Source organism: Rana temporaria, chromosome 11 (assembly GCF_905171775.1).
Source record: "Rana temporaria chromosome 11, aRanTem1.1, whole genome shotgun sequence".
NCBI classification, from domain to species: Eukaryota; Metazoa; Chordata; class Amphibia; order Anura; family Ranidae; genus Rana; species Rana temporaria.
In genome coordinates this window covers 36286782-36305370 of record NC_053499.1, presented here as the reverse complement: position 1 = coordinate 36305370, position 18589 = coordinate 36286782, and the positions used below count along the sequence as shown (strand labels likewise).

At 46.0% G+C, this 18589-nt stretch overlaps 1 protein-coding gene across 1 annotated transcript in view; it reads left to right on the top strand.

Annotated features, from left to right (window-relative positions):
• Nucleotides 1–18589, top strand: part of ANO3 (anoctamin 3) — a 307522-nt gene that overhangs the window by 163874 nt on the left and 125059 nt on the right. The window contains exon 11 of the mRNA XM_040328358.1: nucleotides 7081–7177. Within this exon, the coding sequence (XP_040184292.1) occupies nucleotides 7081–7177 (97 nt within the window). The remainder of the gene's footprint in view (nucleotides 1–7080; nucleotides 7178–18589) is intronic.

The window sequence follows — 18589 nt, the reverse complement described above, 5'->3', positions numbered from 1 at the left end:
CCCCTCCGCCATGGCAGTCCTATATGCAGGCCTTTCCCACGAAAGACGACTTTAAACAGTTAATTAAAGACGTCAAGGCGACCTGCCGCGCTGAAATTCAAGTTCTCCATACGGGTCTCAAACACTTAGCTGACAGAGTGGAGATGGCAGAGGAGGAGATCCAAGAGACTAAAATGGCAGTGCACCGCACACAAATCCAGGCATCAGATCATCATCTTATGCTCAGAGACATGCAGCGGCACATCGAAGACCTGGACAACAGGGGGCGCCGCAACAATGTCCGCATACGCGGCCTCCCCGAAGCGGAGGGGGCCGAGGACTTGCAGCTCACCCTCCAGAAACTATTCAATGGCATTCTGGGCGAACCAGCAGACAAGACCATCGAGATGGATAGGGCCCATCGAGCCCTCAAGCCAAAGGGCCCTGCCTCCAAACCGCGGGACGTCATATGCCGTGTAAACTCCTACCCGCTGAAGGAAGCCATAATGCGCAAAGCCCGCCCCATTCGTAACCTAGTCTTCAACAATAATCCACTACAGCTCTACCCGGACCTTTCCTGGATTACCCTCCAGAAACGGCGTCTTCTTCAACCCCTGCTCCGCACCTTACAGGACAAAGACATTGTGTACCGATGGGGCTTCCCCTTTAGCCTCTCCGCCAGCCACCAGGGAACTTCTGCCACCTTACGCTACCCAGAGGACCTGGACACCTTCTGCAACACACTGGACATCCCTGTCCCCCAGCTGCCAGATTGGGACCTTGTGGCTACACCACCCCCACCACCGGTGGTCTGGCAGAAAGTCCCGCCGCTTAGGCGCCCCAGAGGCCGCGACCCTGGCCGCAACTCCCCCAGGCACAGGCCTGCATGAGATGGTCATCCTGGCCACAAGAGCCGCCCTGAGCACTACATGAAGCTTTCAAGTTTTGTTTTTGCCCATTGTTTACATTTTTTTTTGGTTTTACCCCCGGTTGCCCTAGCCTTACCCCTGAGCTACATATCGGGCCAGTCTCGGACGAGACCCCGTAGAGGCTACCCTTCTGATTACGGACCCCCCCATGGCTAATAGCCTGAAAGTTCCTTCTTCCCCAACCCCCACGGTGGAATTTATCCACACCACCCCCCTGCCCCCCCGACCCACATTTTTGGACTCTTTGGTCGGGAGGTCCTCAAGGAACTGTTGGGTCCCGGGGGCCCTCGGGCCACCTGGACCCCTATTGTTGAATAATGTTGTGTTCTTCCTCTGTTTATTTGCTTACACCTCTCCTTTTCTTTCCAGATCTCTCTCTCTCCTCTTTCGAGCAGGCAAGACCCGAAGGCACGCCTCGGTGGCTGCCGGCCCGGCGGCCCCTCCACCCACCCTCCCAGAACCAGACGTAGCGCACCTGACTCCAGCTAAGTATGACTCACGACCACACCACCCACAACATGGCTAAGCTGCTATCCCTGAACGTACACGGGCTCAACTCTAATAAGAAACGACATTTAGCACTAAGGGAATTCAGGCAGTCGGGGGCGGAGATCATAATGGTACAGGAGTCGCACTTCTCCAAGGGCGACTCCTTTACGTTCGCAGCTAGATATTTCCCCTTAATATACCAGGCCTTTAGTTCGCGCAAACGGGCAGGAGTTGCAATCCTGGTCAAACGGGGCACCCCCTTTACCTGCACCGACACCTACATTGATCCCCTGGGCCACTTTATCATCCTGAGGGGAACGTGGCATTCGAGAGACATAACCCTGTGTACCTTATACGCCCCCAACGCCCATCAGCACAGATTTTTGGGCCGGGTTCTCGCCCGCCTAGCCCGCTCCCCCCACGGTTTATTGGTGGTGGGAGGGGACTTCAACCTACCCCACTCAGCAACCTGGGATCGCCTGGTAGTGAACCCCCGGGCCTCTCAGACTAGGGCCCTGCGGGACTCCAAGCTCTTCCGCCAGCTTACGAGGAAACATGCTCTATTTGACGCATGGCGGGCGCTTCACCCAGGGGATCGCCAGTTTACCTTTTACTCATCCCCCCATCACACACACTCACGCATAGATTACTTTCTAGTTAATAATACCACGCTACGCGCTACTAGCTCCGCACAGATACTACCCATCTCCTGGTCTGACCACGCTCCCATTACGTTGACCCTCGACCTGACCGCTCCCAACCGCAGGCCTTGTAACTGGCGACTGAATGATTTCCTCCTGAAGCACATCCCCTCCAAAATGGAGATAGAAACTGCCCTACAATTGTATTTTAGCGAAAACGATACGCAGGACATATCCACCACCACACTGTGGGCCGCTCATAAAGCGGTAATCAGGGGACGCTGTATGGCCATCTCATCGGCCCTTAAGAGGAACGCTGAGTCAGCTAAAAAACAGGCGGAAGCGCAGCTCCAAGCCCTAGAATCCCGTCTCCAGACCTCACCCTCCCTGACGCTTCTTAAACGCATTACCCTACTGCGGTCGACACTCCGGGACCTCGCGCTGGGTCGAGTCGAGAAGGCCCTTGTCCGCCTCCGTCAGGTATACTATGATAAGGGCAATAAGGCGCAAGCTCTATTAGCAAGGAAGCTAGCCGATCGCTCCCTCGCTTCCACCCCGCACCAGGTCCAGGACAGATCGGGCAACACCATATCCCACCCGCAAAGTATTGCGGACGCATTCGCAGCATTTTACGCGGATCTGTACAACAGGCCTGAAATTCCCCATAACCCACCCACCCCCGACCTACTTGATAGGATGACACAATACCTGACACAGGCGGGCATCCCTCGGCTACAACCGGAGGACCTGATCCCCCTTAATGCTCCCATCACGGATGAGGAGCTAACCCGGGCCATTAAGGCCCTGCCCGCCCACAAGTCCCCAGGTCTTACGTCACTCCGGGTGTACGTCCTCCAATTCCTACGCGTTACGACACCACGTGTCTTCGTCTGGGGATATAAGGGGCCTTATATCAGACATATACCAAATCTTAAATGAACACTCCTTCCAACAAAACGGTAAACACGCCTATATGCTTCGATGGGAGAGGGAGCTTGGGGAGGTGCTCTCGGAGGAGGAGTGGGGAGCGGTTTGGAGACAGGCGGCCAAAAGCTCTATCTGTACCCTTTATAAGGAGAATGCATACAAAGTGCTGTTTTTTTGGTACCTGACCCCGGACGTTCTCCACAAGATCTACCCTTCCACCTCTGACCGGTGCTGGCGATGTAACCAAGCGAGGGGCACATTGTTTCACATATATTGGGCCTGCCCCTTGATTGTCCCGTTCTGGACTCAGACACGAGAGCTCCTGACCCGCCTCCTGGAGGTGCCCATACCCCTCTCCCCGAAGCTATTCCTTTTGAGCCTGTCCCAACCTCGCATAGCCAAACCTTATAAAAAGCTGTTAAGACACATTATCACGGCGGCAAAGTGCTTGATAGCACTAAACTGGAAGAAACCGATACCCCCAACCCAAGAGGCCCTCTACGTTAGGGTCAAGGATGTAGAACTCATGGAAAAAATGACGGCTAGGATCCGGGACAGACTAGAGGATCATGACCTTGTCTGGGAGAGGTGGCATGTGAGGGAGGACCCGCCGTGAGCCGACGACAGACCACCGAGGTATGCTACAACACCCACCCCTCTTGCCTGCTTCCCCCTCTCCTCTCTCCCTTTTTCTATCCTCTCCTTTTTCTTTTTCTCTCTTCCTTTTCTCTCCCTCTCCACTTGCCTCTCCCACTCACCCATCCCCCCCTTCCCGCCCCACCCCCTCTTTCCTTTCTCTCTTTTGTTTGAATCCTGTTATTTTATAAGCTACTGATAGTACAAATAACTATGAAACCACTGTGTAAGCACATTAAGCTGGAATTGTGTACCTCTTCTCTTCTCTTACACCAGATATGTTGCCATATTTTGTACTGCCCTTTTTTCAAAAATAAAAAACTGTTATTGAAAAAAAAAAAAAAGGTAGTAATCTGCAGCAAAGTTTGTTAAAATCCTTGTAATGTACTTTGATTACCCAGAGGGGAATGTTTTTTTCTCAACAAAAGTCCAGTTACTCTTTAAGCGGGCAAATCTATTGGACAATGAACTGCTACAGTCCAGATGAGGTCCTGTAGGCCAAATTTAATGGCTTTTATGTTTTTTACTATCATGGTTATCGCTGATATAAGAAAAGCATTTCTCTTTGAAATAAGAACTAATATGGAATGTGGAAAATCTACATTTACAGGAAGTAACAAACATTGGGGCAGATCCACAAAGCGAGTACGCCGGCGTATCTACTGATACGCCGGCGTACTTTCAAATTTCCCGCGTCGTATCTTTGTTTTGAATCCTCAAAACAAGATACGACGGCATCTGGGTTAGACCTGACAGGCGTACCTCTTCATACACCTTCGGATCTAAGATGCAATTTTTCGGCGTCCTCTGGGTGGCGTTCACGTCGTTTTCCGCATCGAGTATGCAAATTAGCTATTTCCGACGATCCACAAACGTACGAGCGGCTGTCGCATTCTTTTACGTCGTCTCTAGTCGGCTTTTTCCGGCGTATAGTTAAAGCTGCTTTTTCGTGGCGTATAGTTAAACCTGCTATGTTAAGTATGGCCGTCGTTCCCGCGTTTAATTTGAATTTTTTTTTTTTGTTTGCGTAAGTCGTCCGTGAATCGCGGGATGGACGTAATTTACGTCCAAGTCAAAACAATTACGTCCTTGCGACGTCATTTCGCGCAATGCACGGCAGGAAATTTAGGGACAGCGCATGCGCAGTTCGTTCGGTGCGGGGACGCGCTTCATTTAAATGAAACACGCCCCCTACCCACCCAACTTGAATTCCGCGCCCTTACGCCGCGAGAGATAGACTACGCCGCCATAACTTACAGCGCAAAATCTTTAAGGATTCGAACCAAAGAGAAGTAAGGTACGGCGGCGTAGATCTTTGTGGATCTGCCCCTCTGTCTGTTTGGGTTTTGTTATAGCCGATATCATCTTTGTTTGCTCTTGCATTTATATTCGGTGCCTCATATGAGTGCTAATATGAGAGTCAATATACAAATTGTCCACTTTGAATTTAGAATCATCTAGGAAAATTTGGTTGGTCAGCTTCAGTGGACACAGGAATATTCTTTAAAGTATTTGAACTACTTGGTAGATCTGTGTTAATTTTGTGTTTTTTGATCAAGTAGACTTTTGATGTGATATTGTTGCATAATTAAAATTTTTGGAGAAGAATTCTAGGTATGGATATTCATCCAGCTTGGATTGAAGTAACTATGCATATACTATACCTGGCCGACCCCGGAAATCAGTAGGCACCACTACTATACTGTCAATGATGTCCCATTCTGAGATATCTTTGTATTTTGTCAATGATTGCAAAGCATATGTGATCAGATGAGGTGGAGAGATGGATCAGTGACATCATTACCTCCACCTCATACAGTCAGAGAATGCTTTGCTTTCATTAAGAAAATGCAAATCATTCTCTGAATGACAACTGTACTGAGAAGCCAACCTGTGTTCAGTAGGCAGCACAGCAGTCGCTTGGCATGGAACCCAAAAGTAAGTGGAGATCACTGGAATAGTGGTGCCTACTACAGTGGTTTCCAGCTTCTAGATGGATCGGTCAGGTAAGGTATATGCATATGTAGCACTACCCCCGTAGGAGCTGCTGGTTAGTTTTGGGCCTTTGCGCGTTACCTCGTTCCTTGTTGTCTAGGGGTTGAGAGTCAGCAAAATGTTCAATGTCCACAAGTTATAGTTCCTTTTCTCACGCTTTTATTTTCAAACAACTTGTAGAAGTAGAGGGGTGGAGAATCAGGCGCACAAAACAGATCACTGGGGAATTGCTAAACTTCAAAATCACACTCACCACTTTCTCCGGAATCCTCTGCCACAGGATTTGATGCCCGGAGATCCAGCCTTACAGTTCTAGAGCCTTTGAGCCAACCCGGCACACGATAAGGTATTGTAGGCTTCGGTGCACCCTTCAATAAGTTACCAGGCCTCTCCCAAAGTACCAGCCTTCCGCTCGGTCCTTTCAAGGACAGGTCCTCCCCTGGCTTCCTCTATTGAGTGGCTTCCTCCCACAGGACAGACAGAACAGGATCACCCCCATGGTATAGGCCCCAGTCAGGGTAACTGGGCCTTTCCAGGTCAAAATGCAGCCTCTGGCCAGCATGGTCCTGAGGCTAAAAAAATCACACAACACATACCTCGCGCCAGGAGGGACACGAGGGGAAGAGCCCCGAAAAATGGCGTCTGCCCCTTAAGTATCCATCCCCAGCATGCCCAGCGGGGAGACCACTCCCACTGGGCTGTTCCTGAGGAAAGACACCCAATGCACCATGACCTGCCTTAGTTCCAACATTGGCCAAGGTGGACCAATGTAACTATGTAAAAATATACCAAGTCTGGAATTCTTCTTTAATGATTTTATTATGAGGCCCCATTACAGTGTGGTGGTCCTTATAACTCCCGTATATGCGTACATACGATAAAAACCTAATGAATCCTCTCTAATATGAACATGTGCAGTTAGCTGCAGAGAGAACTTTCATATTTGTTTGCCATTGGTACTAATGACACAGCCAGGATCCTGACATAACCTGGATGCCTGATTTTGGCATTTAGGTCTCATGCGCAATGCATATGGGCGTATTAATTTATGCTCCAGATATGATGGATTTTGTTCTGACAGATGTTGGCAAAATAAAAAGGCTTCTAATATTGTGTCCTTTTTTTTATGCTCATATGGCATTGAGCATAAATGCATTCTACTGGCAATAATATTAATTTGTTCTGTCTATTGGAATACATTTATGTGCATGTACACATGTAAATTATGCTCATAAGTGCTGCATTTTTATTTTTTATGCCTCTAAGCGTTGCTTTTAAATTACTGATCTAAAAACCTGATGTGCGTGGCCAAATAAGCTAACATTGAATTTTGTTTAGAGGCATAAAAAAAAAAGAAGACAAACACCTCTAATAGCGACATGTTATGAGACCTTACATGCATGAGCTCATAATTAACTCATACCCAGTAGAAATCATTTTACTTTGAGAAATTAACTGCTTATGTATTTGTGTTTCTCTGTAAGTAAAGAGATCTGCGAGGCAAATGAGACCATCATGTGTCCTATGTGTGAGAAGAACTGCACCCTACAGAGACTGAATGAGAGCTGCATATATGCCAAGGTACGATCTGTCTCCTTATGATTATACTATTTATTTTTTTAACCATGGTGGTGTGCAAAAGCTAAATATCTAGGTGTACCAAAAAAGTGCATGTGAATAAAACACACACACAAAAAGTGCACTTAAGGGTATTTCTCTAGTCCACCTGAAGAAGTAGGACTCTACATTGACCCCATGGGGTGCTCCTGATAGAGGCAAGGCTCAACATGGTCCACCTAGCTAAAAGGCTTGGTGAACCCCTCTCCTCATCATAGCTCCCAACTGTCCCTGATTTCGAGGGACTGTCCCTGATTTGGAACAACGTCCCTCGGTCCTCCTCATTTGTCCCTCATTTTGGTCTGATCTATATAGTTGTATATAAAATGCACTTTTTATCTATCAGAAATTATTTCCCAGTGCTAAACCTTTCATCCGATTTCCAAATTGCTGCATTTGTAAATTCCAAAAGCCAATATAAAGGAATGATAGTGGTAAAAAAAGCACTTGTGGGTTAAACTAATATTGTTTTTTGTACAATTCTTTTTTAACCACTTAAGCCCCGGACCAATACGCTGTCTAAAGACCCAAGGTGTTTTTACAATTTGGCAATGCGCTGCTTTAACTGGTAATTGCGCGGTCATGCAATGTTGTACCGAAACGAAACTTGCGTCCTTTTCTTCCCACAAATAGAGCTTTATTTTGATGGTATTTGATCGCCTCTGCGATTTTTATTTTTTGCGATATAAACGCAAAAAGACCGTAAATTTTGAAAAAAAATGATTTTTCTTATAACAAAAAGTAAAAAAAATCGAATAAACTAAATTTTAGTCAAACATTTAGGCCAAAATGTATTCAGCCACATGTCTTTAGTAAAAAAAATCGCAATAAGCGTATATTTATTGGTTTTCGCAAAAGTTATAGCGTCTACAAACTAGGGTACATTTTCTGGAATTTACACAGCTTTTATTTTATGACTGCCTATCTCATTTCTTGAGGTGCTAAAATGGCAGGGCAGTACAAAACCCCCCCAAATGACCCCATTTTGGAAAGTAGACACCCCAAGGAAACTGCTGAGAGGCATGTTGAGTCCATTGAATATTTAATTTTTTTGTCCCAAGTGATTGAATAATGACGAAAAAAAAAAAATGTTTACAAAAAGTTGTCACTAAATGATATATTTCTCACACATGCCATGGTTATATGTGGAATTGCACCCCAAAATACATTCTGCTGCTTCTCCTGAGTACGGGGATACCACATGTGTGGGACTTTTTGGGAGCCTAGCCGCATACGGGGCCCCAAAACCCAAGCACCGCCTTCAGCATTTCTAAGGGCACAAATTTTTGATTTCACTCCTCACTACCTATCAAGGTTTCGAAGGCCATAAAATGCCAAAATAGCAAAAAAAACAAAACAAATGACCCCATTTTGGAAAGTAGACACCCTAAGCTATTTGCTGAGAGGCATGTCGAGTCCATGGAATATTTTATATTTTGACACAAGTTGCGGGAATATGACAAACTGATTTTTTTTTGCACAAAGTTGTCACTAAATGATATATTGCTCACACATGCCATAGTTATATGTGGAATTGCACCCCAAAATACATTCTGCTGCTTCTCCCGAGTACGGGGATACCACATATGTGGGACTTTTTGTGAGCCTAGCCGCATACGGGGCCCCGAAAACAAAGCACCGCCTTCAAGATTTCTAAGGGCATACATTTTTGATTTCACTCCTCACTACCTATCACTACCTATCACAGTTTTTAAGGCCATAAAATGCCAAGATGTCACACAACCCCCCCAAATGACCCCATTTTGGAAAGAAGACACCCCAAGCTATTTGCTGAGAGGCATGTTGAGTCCATGGAATATTTAATTTTATGGCCCCAAGTGATTGAATAATGACCAAAAAAAAAAAAATTTTACAAAACGTTGTCACTAAATGATATATTTCTCACATATGCCATGGGCATATGTGGAATTGCACCCCAAAATACATTTTGCTGCTTCTCCTGAGTACGGGGATACCACATGTGTGGGACTTTTTGGGAGCCTAGCCGCGTACGGGACCCCGAAAACCAATCACCGCCTTCAGGATTTCTAAGGGCATAAATTTTTGATTTCACTCCTCACTACCTATCACAGTTTCGAAGGCAATAAAATGCCAAAACAGCACAAAACCCCCCCAAATGACCCCATTTTGGAAAGTAGACACCCCAAGCTATTTGCTGAGAGGCATGTTGAGTCCATGGAATATTTAATTTTTTTGCCCCAAGTCACTGAATAATGACCAAAAAAAAAAAAAATACAAAACGTTGTCACTAAATGATATATTTCTCACACATGCCACGGTTATATGTGGAATTGCACCCCAAAATACATTCTGCTGCTTCTCCTGAGTACGGGGATACCACATGTGTGGGACTTTTTGGGAGCCTAGCCGCGTACGGGGCCCCGAAAACCAAGCAATGCCTTCAAGATTTGTGTGAGTGAAATCAAAAATTTATGTCCTTAGAAATCTTGAAGGCGGTGCTTGGTTTTCGGGGTCTCATACGCGGCTAGGCTCCCAAAAAGTCCCACACATGTGGTATCCCCGTACTCAGGAGAAGCAGCAGAATGTATTTTGGGGTGCAATTCCACATATAACCATGGCATGTGTGAGAAATATATCATTTAGTGACAATGTTTTGTACATTTTTTTATTTTAATTTTTTTTGGTCATGATTCAATCACTTGGGGCAAAAAAATTAAATATTCCATGGACTCAACATGCCTCTCAGCAAATAGCTTGGGGTGTCTACTTTCCAAAATGGGGTCATTTGGGGGGTTTTTGTGCTATTTTGGCATTTTATGGCCTTCGAAACTGTGATAGGTAGTGAGGAGTGAAATCAAAAATTTGCGCCCTTAGAAATGCTGAAGGCGGTGCTTGGTTTTCGGGGTCCCGTACGCGGCTAGGCTCCCAAAAAGTCCCAAACATGTGGTATCCCCGTACTCAGGAGAAGCAGCAGAATGTATTTTAGGGTGCAACTCCACATATAACCATGGCATGTGTGAGCAATATATCATTTAGTGACACATTTTTCTTTTTTTTTTTTTTTTCTCATTATTCAATCACTTTGGACAAAAAAAAAAAAAAATCAATGGACTCAACATGCCTCTCAGCAGTTTCCTTGGGGTGTCTTCTTTCCAAAATGGGGTCATTTGGGTTTTTTTTGTGCTATTTTGGCATTTTATGGCCTTCGAAACTGTGATAGGTAGTGAGGAGTGAAATCAAAAATTTACACCCTTAGAAAGCCTGAAGGCGGTGATTGGTTTTTGGGGTCCCGTACGCGGCTAGGCTCCCAAAAAGTCTCACACATGTGGTATCCCCGTACTCAGGAGAAGCAGCAGAATGCATTTTGGGGTGTAATTCCACATATGCCCATGGCATGTTTGAGCAATATATCATTTAGTGACAACTTTGCGCAAAAAAATATATATATATATATATTTATATTTCCCGCAACTTGGGTCAAAATCTAAAATATTCCATGGACTTAAGATGCCTCTCAGCAAATAGCTTGGGGTGTCTACTTTCCAAAATGGGGTCATTTGGGGGGGTTTTCAATTGTCCTGGCATTTTATGCACAACAATTAGAAGCTTATGTCACACATCACCCACTCTTCTAACCACTTGAAGAAAAAGCCCTTTCTGACACTGTTTGTTTACATAAAAACATATTATTTTTTTGCAAGAAAGTAAAGTTGAACCCCCAAACATTATATATTTTTTTAAAGAAAAGGCCCTACAGATTAAAATGGTGGGTGTTGCAAAAAAAATTTCCACACAGTATTTGCGCAGCGTTTTTTTAAACGCATTTTTTGGGGAAAAAATACACTTTTTTTTATTTTAAAGCACTAAAACACACTATATTGCCCAAATTATTGATGAAATAAAAATTATGATCTTAGGCCGAGTACATGGATACCAAACACGACATACTTTAAAATTGCGCACAAACGCGCAGTGGCGACAAACTACATACATTTTTAAAAGCCTTTAAAAGCCTTTACAGGTTACCACATTAGATTTACAGAGTAGGTCTACTGCTAAAATGACTGCCCTCGATCTGCCCTTCGCGGTGATACCTCACATGCATGGTGCAATTGCTGTTTACATATGACTCCAGACCGACGCTTGCGTTCGTCTTTGCGCAAGAGCAGGGGGGGACAGGGATGCTTTTTTTTATTTTTTTATTTTTTTATATATTTATTTCGCTTTTTTTATTTTATTTGTTAACTGTTCCTTCCATTTATTTATTTTTTTACCATTTTTATTGTTATCTCAGGGAATGTAAATATCCCTTATGATAGCAATAGTTAGTGACAGGTACTCTTTTTTTTTTTTAAATGGGGTCTATTAGACCCTAGATCTTTCCTCTGCCCTCAAAGCATCTGACCACACCAAGATCGGTGTGATAAAATGCTTTCCCATATTCTCAATGGCGCCGTTTATATCTGGGGGGGGGGACATTCCCTCCCACTAAATGTAAAAGCAGTCTAGAGGCTAATTAGCCGCTAGGACTGCTTTTACATGAAAGCCGACCGCTGGCTGAAAAGAATGATACCAAGATGATGCCTAAACCCGCAGGCATCATTCTGGTATAACCATTCAAAGTCCTGCAACATACCAGTACGTTGATGGTTCTTGTTGGACATGTATTGTAATCTTTTTTTTTTTCATGCAGCCTGTTGGCTGAACAAAAAAAAGATTGATCGGTGGGTATGCCCACCATTAGAATACCTCCCTTCATCCACCCACTTCTAATGATGGGCATACATGCACCATTTATATATGCCGAAGCATGGGGGCATCCTCCCGCAAAAAAGTTATGCCGCGTACGGTCGGACTTTTCTATGCCGCGTACACACGGTCGGACTTTTCTATGCCGTGTACACATGGTCAGACTTTTCCACAGGAAAGCCTCCGTAGGAATGTCAACCGTATGTACGCGGCATTAGGAGCAAAATCGCTCCTCCGCCCCTAATGCCCCCATGCTCCGGCATATATGCTCTTTTTTGAACTGTAGTGGTGAAATCACCTCCTACAGCATTGGAGTCGCGGCTTTATATATCGTGGGAGCAAACGCTGTTGCTGTCACGCTAAATAAATCCGCACTGCAACTGAATGGCGTACCTGCTAAGCAAATGATGGTTAACATTAAAACAAAGTAACATTCCAGTATAACAGTAAGATCATACCATACCTGCAAAGCAAATACCTATAAAAAAAACATAGTAAAAAATAAAACCTTTTTTAACGCAACCTGTGCCTAAAATATATATATGCCGAAGCATGGGGGCATCCTCCCGCAAAAAAGTTATGCCGCGTACGGTCGAACTTTTCTATGCCGCCTACACACGGTCGGACTTTTCTATGCCGTGTACACATGGTCAGACTTTTCCACGGGAAAGCCTCCGTAGGAATGTCAACCGTATGTACGCGGCATTAGGAGCAAAATCGCTCCTCCGCCCCTGCTGCCCCCATGCTTCGGCATATATGCTCTTTTTTTTAACTGTGGTGGTGAAATCACCTCCTACAGCACTGGAGTCGCGGCTTTATATATCGTGGGAGCAAACGCTGTTGCTGTCAAGATAAATAAGTCCGCGCAACAGCTGAATGGCGTACCTGAAAACAGTAAAATAAATTACATACCTGAAAAGCAAGCATGAAAAAACATAACAACAATAAAACTTTGCAGAATAGAATACAGTAAAAAAGAGCAGAACAATAGAGAGAGAATAGAGAGGGAGAGAACAATAAAACGACAACTATTTTTGGTTTTTTTATTTTATATTTTTTTGTGTGTTTTTATTTTTTACTTTTTTTTTTAACACTTTTTTTTGTAACTGTGAACTGTAACTTCAACTTTTCGGTTCCAGGTTTGGGTCTCTCAAAATGCGATGGCATCTTGGGAGACCCTGTGTGAGTGTGCCTAGCCTGTGAAATGTTTCACCCTACACTAATAATTAACGTGTGTGTGGAAGCGTTCAAAACATTCACCAATACAAAGACCAGGATTGCCAGGACATTTGGGACAAAAATAACGGGTGTCACGCCTAAATCCGCGCTTGGTACAGACACGACATTTTCTTTGGGGGGCTCGTTGGGTAGGGGTACTCTCGAGGACATAAGAAAAATGCCTCTCATGCAGTCGGCTTACTGCATTTGGTAGGAGCTGGTGAGGTACAGTACCGCCTGGATACAGGAGTTCTGTGATGATATCCCTCTGGAATTGAAGGAAGGATTCATTCCGTCCTGAAGCTCTGTATACGACATGAGCATTCAGTAGAGCCAATTGAAATAAATGTAGAGACACTTTTTTGTACCAGCATCTCGTCTTACGGGCAATATGATACGGCGCCATTAACTGGTCGTTGAGGTCCACCCCTCCCATGTTTTGGTTATATTCGTGGAGGGGTTTCTCCACAACACCAGTCGCCGTACGAATTTGGACTGTCGTGTCTGCGTGAAGGGTGGTAAGAACGAAAACATTCCTATTGTCCCGCCACTTCACAGCGAGCAAATTTTTACATCTGCAGCAGGCTCTCGCCCCCGGCCTAACACGGGCATCTACAAGCCGCTGGGGGAAGCCCCGGCGATTAGGTCGCACGGTGCCACATGCTCCAATCTGTTGATCAAATAAGTGGCTAAAAAGTGGCACGCTGCTGTAAAAATTGTCCACATACAAATGGTACCCCTTTCCGAATAAGGGTGACACCAAGTCCCAAACAATCTTGCCAGCGCTCCCCATGTAATCTGGGCATCCTTCCGGCTCTGTCACAGAGCTTATAGAGCTTGACCCCGTATCTTGAACGCTTGCTGGGAAGGTACTGTTTGAAAGACAAGCGGCCAGCAAATTTAATCAGGGACTCATCAACGCATACAACCTGCTGGGGATTAAACAAGGCTGCAAAACGTGCGTTGAAATGGTTTACGAGGGGCCGAATTTTGTAGAGCCGGTCAAATTCAGGGTCTCCACGTGGACGACAAAGTGTATTGTCACTGAAATGCAGGGGACCGCAGGATCGCCTCGTATCGTTTCCTGGCCATGTGAGCAGAGAAAATGTACATATGGTCAATGGGATGTGTGGACCAATACATCCGCAATGACGGAAATTTGTGTATGCCCATGTTGAGGGTAAGGCCCAGAAAGGTCTTAAATTCGGAAACCTCGAGAGGTTTCCATTGTTTGGCAAGGCGAGACTGGGGGTTAGCGGCGATGTAGGTACCAGCATATAAATTAGTCTGGTCCACAATAGATCTATAGAGATCTTCCGTGAAATACAGCGAATAAAAATCAAGTGACGTAAAGTTCGCTGTATCCACCTGAATACCGGGTTGGCCAGTGAATGGGGGAAGTACAGGTTGGATTGGATTGGAATAAATACTTATAGAGCGCCGAATGCGAGTTGTGAAACTCGCGTCTAAGCGCTTACCAACAAGCTGGGGGTATCCAGTTCCCAAGAGCAAAAAGAAAAAGCTAGGACATCTAAGTAAAAGAGGGGGGGGTGTCAGGGCACAAAAAGCCTATCCCTACTCCCTGACCATGGACCGCAGCCTGGGATTAAGGCAGCGTCCTGCTAAAGGCTTGGAAGGCCAAGTCTCTATCTGTAGGCTTGTGAAAAAAGAAGTGATTTCAAGCCCTTACGGAAGGCCATCAAGGAGGAGGATGCTCGGAGCCGATGAGGGAGCTGGTTCCAAAGAGAGTTCCCCAGTGTTTGGAGCCGGCGGCCACCTTTTGAAGCTGATCGACTAGATTTAATAATTGCTAACAGGGCGTCAGTCGAGCGAAGCTCTCTGGGTGGACAGTAGTGTTGTGTCATATTCGATAAGTACATCGTGCTGTAGAAGTGGTGGGGACCCAATCAGGATAGGCAAATTCTACAGGAAGGGCACTATGGGCACGACGGGCCTGTCTCTGTCTTCTTCTTGGTGGCAGCGGGACACTACTTGTGCTTGCCACATCGCCAGCTTCAACTGCACTTATGGGACTCGCCACGTCACCAAGTGTTACTGCAGTGCTGGATAAACGACCAGGGTGTACTAGGCCGCTGGTGCTTGCCAATTCACCAGAAGGAATAGCGGCGCTAGTACTGGATCTCTGCTCCATACGAGGGTCCTGCGGTTCTTGCTGCTCAACAACATCAGAACGGGATCGGGTACGCCTGGCCTTAGCAGGGACCTCAACTTCGTCGTGCGAGCTATCTGACATGGAGCCGCTGTCGTAAACGGGTTCGTATTCTGAGCCAGAATCTGTCAGATGCGTGACCTCCTCCTCTTCACTATCTGACATGCACATGAACTCCAAGGCCTGCTTATCATTGTACCTTCGGTTTGCCATTTTGGACTCTAAATTTAGTGGTACAATGGTAAGGATTCACAGGTAAAAAAAGCACCTGATCTGTAGAAAAGCAAACGTAGAAAACGCTTAAAAAAAAACTGTAAGCGATCGCAGGGATCAGGCCTGTCTCTGCGAACGCTGCAGTTATGTGTCTTGTGTTTTGTAAGTGACAGTGATCGATCGATACTGCACTTGGGTGGGTTGGGCTGGGCAGAGGGGGAAAACGCAGGTGCTAGCGGGTATCTGGGCTGATTCCGCTAACAATGCGTTTTTGGGTACCCTAAACTGCTGGGTACGCTAGTATAGATCTGATCAGATCAGGTATCGATCCGTTCAGATCCTATACCACTAAGGGGGGTGTATGCTTAGCGAGTGGGTGTAAGCGGTACTGGCTCTAACCTAACGCTGCCTGGGGCGACGCAGACCCTGACTGGCGCTAAAATTAAATTTATATCACCCGCCGGGTGATCAGGGGGTTAAACCTATTGGGTTATATACGGCGGGTGCTCTGATGCTATAAACAGCAAACTAACCAACCAGCGTCAACCGTAACACTTATACGGTGATCACTGGTGAAAGGGTTAACTAGGGGGCAATCAGGGGGTTAAAACCTTTATTCGGTAATATATGGGGGTACCTGACGCTTTCTAAAAACCTGGTGGCGAACCTAAAATAACTAAATAACTAACTGGCTAACCACGTCACCAGTGACACTTATACAGTGATCAGTGGTGAAAGGGTTAACTCTAGGGGCAATCAGGGGTTAAAACCTTTATTTATGGGGGTACCTAACGCTATATAAACCTGGCGGCGAACCTCAAAAAAAACTAACTACCTAGCGGCAACAGTGACACTAATACAGCGATCAGAAACCGATCGCTTAGTGACACTGGCAATAGGGGTGAAAGGGTTAACTCTAGGGGCAATCAGGGGTTAAAACCTTTATTTATGGGGGTACCTAACGCTATATAAACCTGGCGGCGAACCTCAAAAAAAACTAACTGCCTAGCGGCAACAGTGACACTAATACAGCGATCAGAAACCGATCGCTTAGTGACACTGGCAATAGGGGTGAAAGGGTTAACTCTAGGGGCAATCAGGGGTTAAAACCTTTATTTATGGGGGTACCTAACGCTATATAAACCTGGCGGCGAACCTAAAAAAAAACTAACTGCCTAGCGGCAACAGTGACACTAATACAGCGATCAGAAACCGATCGCTTAGTGACACTGGCAATAGGGGTGAAAGGGTTAACTTTAGGGGCAATCAGGGGTTAAAACCTTTATTTATGGGGGTACCTAACGCTATATAAACCTGGCGTCGAACCTAAAAAAAAACTAACTGCCTAGCGGCAACAGTGACACTAATACAGCGATCAGAAACCGATCGCTTAGTGACACTGGCAATAGGGGTGAAAGGGTTAACTTTAGGGGCAATCAGGGGTTAAACCTTTATTGGGGGGGGGGGTAGGGGGCTACCCTGGACCTAAAGGGGCCTAAACCTAACTGCCCTGACACTTTTTTCTGTCACACTGACACTAAAAGCAGTGATCAGAAAATAAATGATCACTGCAATCAGTGACACTGTGACAGGGGGTGATCTGGGGGTGCTGGGGGGGTGATCGGGGGGGGGGGGGGGGGGTTATGTACCTATGTGTGCTGTGTCAGTGTGCTGTTGGTGCAACTCACAGTACTGACATCTTCTCTCCTCTGGAACCGGACGAAAAGACCGCCAGAGGGGAGAAAACGTCACTTCCTCCCTGCCTGTGTTTACAGTTACACAGGCAGGGAGGGCTCAGGTGGAAGCTGATTCGCCGAGGGAGATCGAGAGGGGACGGCTGGAAACCAATAGCCGCCCCCTCCTCCCGGACCTCCCGTACACCGTTCCCGGCCCTCGCATGTACCGGAGGGGGTCCCGATCGGACCCCCGAACCCAGGTAAGGCGGGGACGTACATGTACGCCCATGTGCCTGTACGTGCCATATTGTGGACGTATATGTACATGCGGGGGTCGGGAACTGGTTAAAGGGTCGTGGCAAGGGGTGTGTCTTATGCCTGCATACTTTTGCTGATAGGTGTCCCTCATTCCCATCTCAAAAAGTTGGAGGAAGCCAACCACTGAGTACTAGGGCTGTCCTGAAAGGGAAGAAAGGAATGTGGCCACACATTCTCACCCTAGACTCCAGGATAGTCCCACACCCTCCACCCAAGTGAGAAAAAGAAACAGACAAAAGCACAAAGTAATAAAAAAATTGAGAAAAATACATTAAATAAATAGTGCCAGTGCATTGGCTAGGCCTTGCGGCCTGATAGCAAAAATTGCCTTAGATATATTCAAAATGCCTAGCCCAAAAAGGCACTGTGCAGATAAAGCATTAGATGATGTGCTCATTCTCAGGGCAAGTTTTACAGGCCCATGTGATACTAAGAGCACCCCTTGGGAGACCAACTCCCAGGGGGCATTGACAACATGGGCTATCTGGCTTCCCAGCCCATGGCCAACCCATTCAAATCAGGAGGCACTAGGCCCCTCCAGTCTTCCTGGGGAATTACTCCCACGCCTCACATCCCGTGGACACCATGGTTTCTGTTGCAGCTGGTCCAACCTTCAGAGCTTCCATCATACCAGCAGAGATACTGTACAACAGGCCATAATAGAGGCGTAGCACTCCCATCGGACACTGATAAGAACAGATACTAAATGTTACAAACAACCATTATGACATATTCACTTGTATATTGTATTATAATTTAGCCTAAAAAAGCAGCACTATGGGAGAAACATTACAGAATTTTCACCCGCCATTTTGTACGGCCGTGTCGGCATGATACCATTAATGAGTAGGAAGTGCTTGAATGTCTTGTTGGAATAAGAACCTAAAAAGACAGTTTTACTGAATGTACAGAAAGATTTGTCAACACAGAACAATGGAGATTATTGGTAAACTAGTAAGAAAGGTTTGCAGTTTGGCTCAAACACCATTGGCTGGTCATGGTTTCACTTACTTGAATAATGACAATTTACATGGGGGGAGGTGAAGTGAC